Source organism: Ctenocephalides felis, unplaced genomic scaffold (assembly GCF_003426905.1).
Source record: "Ctenocephalides felis isolate EL2017-DRISC unplaced genomic scaffold, ASM342690v1 CF-g0.4_SCAFFOLD_01886, whole genome shotgun sequence".
In the NCBI taxonomy this organism is placed as follows: Eukaryota; Metazoa; Arthropoda; class Insecta; order Siphonaptera; family Pulicidae; genus Ctenocephalides; species Ctenocephalides felis.
Genome location: NW_020538040.1, coordinates 172,560,611 through 172,569,254, shown reverse-complemented (window position 1 = coordinate 172,569,254; position 8,644 = coordinate 172,560,611). Strand labels below are relative to the sequence as shown.

Sequence of the window (8,644 nt, the reverse complement as noted above, 5' to 3'; positions counted from 1 at the left end):
ATTCCATACCCACTGCTTGCACACGCACGTCGTGCGCCGCCAGTGCGCCGCTTTCACACGAAGTACAAATGACTGAACGGACGATGCGCTTGCGCAATTTGCAGTTGTCAAAAAATATATGCATTAATATTTTATGTTTTACATATTCATAAAAAAAAATTAAAATTACCCATGATATACTTGCTTAATAAATAATTGATATGCATTTAATGAAGTATTACATTTTTAAAAATAAATTCTTATCTAATTATTTATTATTTATACGAACCACAGTTATCTGGAATACAAACTTGATACACAAGGTTCAAAACCTTGCTACCACTCGCGCGCTTTATGAATGTCGAATGTGTGCCACAGTTGTGTGGAAAACTTACAGTTTACTTTCGTTTAAAAAAACTGATTTCGCTGTCCCGCTGCCGTTCTAAAAGAAATTTAAAAATTGCCGAACGAAAAGTCTATATATATATCACAGAAATTCTTGTTCACTGCAATTTTAATATATGAATAGATAAATTAGTAAAATAGTTTTGATTAGTTAAACGACATAAGCATCTTTATTAAATAATCTAATATTAAATCAGTTAATATCATCTCTGTATTAAAAAAACAAATAAAATAATTTTATGTAGTTTAAAGTTAAGTATTCAAGCCAAGTATTCAAATAAATTGGTGAGCGTGCTTCGCAGAAAAGATGTTTTATTTATGCAGTTTTTATTATAAAATCAAATAGTTTTCAACAAAAAAAAAGTTTTATACGAGTGTGACCCTATGCAATTTATTACAAGCTCCCGAAAATCTTATTTCCGAACGTTGAACAAAAAATTTGTAGATATTTTTGTAAATATCTAATGTAAATTACCTAATGTAAGTATAGTTTTTAAAGCCAAAAAATGATTTTTTTACCAGTTCCAAAAATTCTTGTCCTAATTTAGAGTATCCAGTATTTCATGCTCATCTTCATAATTACAAACCACTCATAAATTTATTTTTATTTTAATTAGAAATCTGGAAATAAAATTGAAATTTCAGTTCTGCGTTCATCGAGTAGGATATTGCAAATGTTTTAAAGAACGTATAAACTTTTACAAAATTTGATAAATCTGTAAATACTGTTAAATCATAAAAAATCAAAACATTTCTTTTAAATAACAATTTATTAATAATACAATTTATAAGATAGATTACGCTATAAAATAGATCACAAAATTCAAATACTTAATATATATATATATATATATATATATATATATATATATATATATATATATATACCACTAGAGCTAAACTTACCATAAGGAGCGGAGATGCGAAAAATGTTGGCAACTCCGATACTTTTTATCATTAAATATATGTTTATTACATCAATAAAAAAAAATACACAGCACTCGATTTGAATACATATGTTGCATTCCACATAAAGATAGAATCGGAAATATTTAAAATAGAAACAATATATATTAAGCTTATAGCTATTACGATAGAATCTTAAAATAATATAATATAAAACGGTGGAAGTCATGGTTATCTAAATCAAAAATTTCAGACCAAATTATTTGTTATAAATAACTGTTTCTATAATTTAGGATCTTGAGGTAATGATTCATAACTAATCTTATAATAAATAATTAAGAGAAAACTTTGAGGCGTATAAATATTTATAATTTAATGAAACGATGATGAATATGAGTTTATATTAATTTAAATAAAAATATCTTAAATAAGTACTAAGTAGATATTATCTTAATCAGCCATACATCGCACACAATTTTATCACTTAATCGAGCAATAACTCATTAAAACAGAGTTTAATAAGGCGTTATATTATAGAATATAATAATAAATTAAAAGTCTTGTAATCAAAAAGTCGCGAATAATAAGAAATTAAAAACGCTCGCGTTTTATATTATCTAATTTCATAGTCAACAAAAAAATCAACGAACATTCTAATACTTAGACTCTACTTTGTCTCAACCAATATAGGAAATTGCATTATGGTTTGATCTGATTCATCTGATGCAAAAATATTAAAATTATTTAATTTTTGTTTAATAACCCAGTTGAAATAATTACAGAACCAATAAGGTAATCCAATAAAACGCGCACATACGACCATTAGTGGCAGGTACTAGAAGACGGCATATTCACATTTGCAAGAAGTAGATTATCAAGCCGTCATGACGATTTGATTGTATATTCCTGGCCATTCATAGCACTCCCATAAATCACACATGTACATTCTCTGAATATCTTGCAATTTTCTATATGCATTTAGTTTAACAATCATGTTTAAATTGAACGTCGCACAATGTTATCTAGTAGGAAGGTCGCGGCGTACGGAAGAGAGATGCGATTTGTTCGAGTGTGGGCAGTCTTTGTCTGGTCATGCGGAATTCCTCCTTATCTTCATCAACCGGAAGAGTCCGATTCAAATCTTCCGGAACCGGTGACCCGTCAGGCCTGACTCGCACAACCATCGGTCCTATTGGTGATTTCAAAAAATTTCGGTCTAAAGAGGCACTATTAAAACCAGAATGAACAGCAAAGCTTTCTTCAAGAGCAGAAGATGATTCTTCCATGTCGTCAATTTGATCACGTCTGCCTTGGTTGTTATTGTTTAAGGAGTTTCCGAAAACATCCTCAAAACCTGTTTTGACAGCGCTGTAATCTACATCCACATCTTTGAATAAAGGATTAGGACCGTAGGAATTTGCTGCGATTATTGCTATGGATGGAGGTTGAGTACTGCGATCTCTATCAGTTTCCTGATTTTCCCCGTAGACCATCTTAGCCCAAACTGAAAAATAAACAAAATAATTAAATGTGGTAAATCGAAAATACCGAATCTAATGACCAAAACCGATACTAAATTTAGTTTAATGATCAAAATTAAGTTTGATACTTACTTAATTCGGAAGCACCACGTTGATAAGGATCCAAGTCGTCCAATATATCATCGTTCAGCGAATGTAGTACATTTAGACCATGAGACAACATATTCTTTCTGCATAAACTGTCTAAGTTGATACAGTATTCGTCTACTTGTTTTGTAAAAATTGCATACAAATGTGACATCTGGAAACAAAAATATTATTCAGTTAATTAACAAAATTAAAATATTATCATGCACGTATAAATACAAGCCGTACACATTCATACACTACCATAATTATATTATTTTGAATTGCAATTAATATGCTAAATTTCATTAAAAACGTTTTCGCATTTTCATATATATATATATATATATATATATATATATATATATATATATATATTATATCAAGCAGATGATTAGCAAATTTCATAATTGTTCTTCCATGCACACATTTAGAATCACAAATACGAGATCAATTAATGTTTTTATACTCTTTTATTATGAGATCATCGTTTAAATTGTAAATGACTGTGTATTGTTAAATTACATAACACCATTCTTCTGCTCATATACTATTAGTAAACTTGTTTGTCTATAATAATGAATTAATGCTTATTTATATTCGTCGTCCAATTCTCTAATTGTAATAAATACCTTACGACGTCATTTATAAAGTACGTTTTGATATTCGATACATATTATATATATATATATATATATATATATATATATATATATTTAAGGTCCCATAAATATCAGATAAATCCGATAATTATCAAACCTTGAACTTTTTCAAGTCTGATTTATTACCAATACATAAGATAAATTACATACTACGTCAATTAAATAAATTCTCAAAAATTTTATTCAATAACACCAGTGGTAGTTTGAAGAGATTGAATAGGTTTTGGGCAATGTTTATATGGGCATGGTTATTAACTGAAAGTTTTTGATGGCAATTTATTCCTAGTGTATTTCACTTTTATAATTAACATTATTATAGTTTACTTTATTGTATTTTATGGTTTTTCTAATATTATTTCTTATTATTCACAAATTTTATTTATTTTATTTATTAATTTTATTATTATTATTGTTTGCTAATCATTTTATAATGAATTATCATAATAAGGATATCATTTTAATGGAAATACTGTCTTTTATTTATATATTCAATGTTATTAGATGCTATTTAGAAGTTGTAACAGATATTGACATTAATTTTTTTTTAAATGCAAAATACATGTACAAAACGATTTTTTAAAAAAAGAATGAAGTTCTTTGAAATCCTCATTAGACAGAACATATTGCATCAGTACTCGAGTAGCTTATATATAAAGTACATGTTAAAATCCTGCAGAGAACTTGAATATGAGTGAAAATGTTTGGATTTAAAAAAAAAATCAGGTCCCCCACGTGATATTTTGTGATTTTTTGTCAAACCCCCAATTCCCCCAAAAACCTCACGTGATTAATAGACGCTCCCAAAGATTTAGGTATATATGCCGACTTCTAAAAATGTATCTCTTTAATAATGATTCCAAAACATTTTTTTCTTTGAATATAATAAATTTTGCTTGAAACTATAGAAAACTGCTATTAACTGAGAAACGTCATATTTGTGCATATAATTTACCAGAAATTTGAGAGGATTCTGCGTGACAACTTATACGAACTTAATCCGCCTAGCAAATCCGGCGTCTGAGTTTCTACTTTCATTTCATCAGACAACTTTCCTATTTTTAAGACTGATGTTATTTGTTATGTTTCTAAGCAACGGTCTATAAACTTTATGCTTCGCTTCATAATAATGCATACGATATTCGTATTATTGAAAAGATTTCACTCGCTGGTGCCCGTAAACTTGAAATAAATTGCACTTTAATTTAATTCAATTTAATGATCCATAATAAAACTGATGTAATTGAAAACAATTCTAGTCATTGTTCTATACTCGGTTGGATAAAACTGCTGATAGAATTGTTAAATGATTTCTTGTTTTTTACCAATAGTGTGTTTAAACATTAATATCATAATTTAATTATTAGCAATTCAAGATAAAATAGTGCATTAATGGATATTGATATGTACTTAATACGGTAAAACTGTGATAATATATATTCAAACAATTCTAGCCATTGTTCTATACTCGGTTGGATAAAATTACTGATAGAATTGTTAAATGATTTTTTGTTTTAGTGTGTTTAAACATTAATATTATAATTTAAAAACTAGCAATTCAAGATAAAATAGGTAAAATTGTGATAATATATAGTGCAAAGTAAAAGACATCACAATGAGGCATTGTACGTTCTAAAATTTATACATACTCAATTAACAAATGTGACTTAATAAAAATTACGAAAATAAAATGCAGTAATACCCCGCTAAACGCTGCTTCATTTAGCACTTTTATTTCAATCGGTCGATTATCTTAAATATGGGTAAAATAGTGGAATTAGCGAAAAATCTGGTTTGGATGAGGTAAATGTTAGTCAATATAATGGTTTTTATTCCCTAAAAAACTATAGCTGGTTTATCTAATTATGATCTAAAGTGATTAACTGAACAAGAAGGAATCATTTGCAAATATTGATAGTAAAAGAGCAAGAAGAGCAAGAAGAGCAAAAAGAATTTTCAATGATGCTTGTAAATAGATCTTTGACCACTGCGACTGGCATTATGGTCCAATTGGTTAAATGATTCAAATTTTGACAGGTTAATAATAAAAAAATTGTAACTACATTGGATGCCCTTTTGACAAAAAAAGAAAGACAGATCTGACAATTATTTTGATTTATATGCATAGTTTTTGTTAGTTTTAGTTTTGTATAAAATGTTTTATTTTTTTATGAAAATTGTTTATATAAAAAATCATAACCATTTAATATATCTTGCGTTTTCTTATGCTTTGCAGAAAAAAATAATACTGATTACACATACAATAAGAGATAAAGAAGAACTTGCTGACAAAATTGGGTGAGCAAGTACAAAGAGAATATTAAAATACTAAAGACAATAAAACATTGCTATTTTTTATATACATTATTCCAATTTCTATACCCCAGCTGGCTTCTCGAGAAGAACTGGGAATAATTATCATTAAGGAAGGAATACACAGACATAGTCTTTAGTGCAGAAACGAGCTGACCCAATAGTCCAGTCATTTAAGCTTAAATTAGGTAAGAATCTCGGAATTCCAGATACCCAGCTGTAAGTCTGTAAATACTTATATATTGACTACCCTAAAGTTGTCTCAAAACCTACATATGGTAGGGTGTCAATACCATATGTAGATTTTGAGACAATTTTAGGGTGTCAATATACAAGTATTTACAGACTTACAGCTGGGTATCGCGAATTCCGAGGTAAACTTACTATAATGACTGGATTACAAAACTCTAAAACTCTAGCAGGAGAGTTGTCAAAAACCCCTTCCCCCTAAAATCCTCACGTTCAGGTTCAATCATAAGTATCAACCTCACTGGGTGTAGTTCTTAAATTTTCTTCGCTTGTATATTCTGATCTAAATTGGTCATATATTTTATGTAGATAGATGGATCAAGCAAATGATGAAAAAAATTGAAAAAAATAATTTAAATTCCAGAATCTTTATTCAAACAAATTTGGTGCCATGGTATAGAATTGTGGGGCAGTGCTCATAAGACTAATGTAGAAATAATACAGAAATTTCAAAAGAAATTTTTGAAAATTGCCTTAGGAGCTCCAAAGAAGATTGAAAAGAAAAGCTCCACTGGATTTAAGCCATCAACTCTCTTGATAAAAAATAGATCTTAATCATTATTTATAAGAAATTATTTAATAAGTAAATAGTTAAAATTATATGATTATCAATAAAATATTGTGAATTTTATATCGAATGGAAAAACAACTACTGAGTTGTTTTTTTTCCAACATGCCCTTGTAGTATACAATGTCCCTTTTCGGCCGACTATTGTAAATTCATCAAATTTATTGAATGTCCTTTACCGGACAGTTGTAAATAAAAGACGTAATAAAAAAAAATCCAGTACCGCAAATATGACAAAAATCTTATATAATAGTGAGGTGTTGCCATGTTTTGCAAATGGGAAGTAGTAAAGTGGATTTCTGCAATGGTTTTGCAAAAACTCTCAAATCTCGAGATGTGTTTTATTGAAGCACACGAAACTTTCCTTCGCGCCGGACGTGCTTTCCCGGCCGAAGCAAATAATAATCTTTATCATCTTTTACGATCGGTTCGTTGTACGACTTCGAATCAGTATTCCGGATCGCTGACGGGTTAGTATAGGTACAGTTTATTAGAAAGCTGACTTGAAGACCTCTAAAATATTGCCTGGTCTAGTGGCACAGTTGCCGTGAACTAGAAATTACCCTGTTGTTGTCGCAGAATCATTCAAAGAGGCACTGAACAACTTTAAAACTCTACAAATTATCGATATGCTTGGATAGTAGTTTACGAGTTAGATGCATCATTCATACCAGAGTTAAATTTCGTAAAGACCGTGAATCACTGATTTTGAAGAATTTTTTACCCTCTCCTCCCCCTTGGTCATATGTGGTAACACATAAAGTTGCTCTTCTCCCCCCCCCCCCTTTCCAAACCCTTCAATACTTGTATTTTTAGTACCAAGAAAAAATTGTAAAATTTTTGGAAAAAATTTAATTTTTATTTTAATTCAGGTAAAAAATAATTACACATGATATCTTGTTAGACCTGTTAAGACTTAGGTAATTAATGGACCCTTATAATTTTGTGAATAACTAAGCAACTAAATTATTTATTATAATAATACCCTACCATTAGTTTAAAAATAAATTAAAAACGATAAATAATTGAAAAAACGTTAAAAATATAATTATAATAATGTGTGATATTCACACAATATTTTTTACCACAAAATAAAGTTAGTTAATAATGTAAAACGCAAACTTTGAATTTATTAAAATTTGAATTTGAATTAGATCTTTTATTTACTTTACAAGTTAAATTAAATTGGTATTGTGAATTGAAAAAATATAAAAACTAAAATTGGTATTTATTTATTTAATATATATAAAACATTAATATTTTATTGACATTATCCAAAATCGTTTATAAAAATTAAAGAAACGATGCATTCTAATAAATTATGTATGTATATACATACGATACCTTTATTTATCTTATTATGCCTTTAGGTTTAGAATAAAAATCATTGCTACAAGTTTTTTTTGTAAAATATTGTAAATAATTAATTGACACTGTGAATATTTTTATTCATATGTATTGGCCAATAATAATAGTACTATAAACTTTTAAACTTAAACGAGTTGATGAAAACTAATTTATATGATAAAGCTGTAACAGCAAGTATACGAGTTATTTAAATAAATAATTACAACAATATTGATGAAAAATGTTTATAAAGCTACTTCGATATATAATGAAAAAAATGCTAATACATAATTATGAATTAGTATCTTGCAATACTGATAATAATCACATATCACTGGTTTGTAATGGAACACTGGACTTCTCCATAGAGTCAATTCTAAATTAATATTTTTTCATTTTATTTTAACTGCTTTATTCTCCTTTTTTCATGTAAGAATAGTTAGAAAATTTTATTGTAACTTGATTACTAATTTAAAGAAATTAAAAAAAAATACTGGTCTTTATATTTATGAAGGATGTTAGAAATATTTTAACCCTTAATGTTAAAAATAACCGTTCTTCAAAGGTGGTAAGTTGATTGATTAATATCTTATTTACAAGCACTCACAACA

General features: G+C 28.0%; 1 protein-coding gene across 2 annotated transcripts in view; it reads right to left on the bottom strand.

Moving 5' to 3' along the window:
• Positions 1-1,855: 1,855 nt before the first annotated feature.
• Positions 1,856-8,644, bottom strand: part of LOC113377672 (rhythmically expressed gene 5 protein) — a 37,777-nt gene continuing 30,988 nt past the window's right edge. For both annotated transcript variants that reach the window (XM_026618064.1, XM_026618063.1), the window contains exons 2-3: positions 2,904-3,072; positions 1,856-2,794 (exon numbers count right to left, since the gene is read on the bottom strand). In XM_026618064.1, coding sequence (XP_026473849.1) covers positions 2,313-2,794; positions 2,904-3,072 — 651 coding nt within the window. In that variant the 3' untranslated portion in view covers positions 1,856-2,312. The remainder of the gene's footprint in view (positions 2,795-2,903; positions 3,073-8,644) is intronic.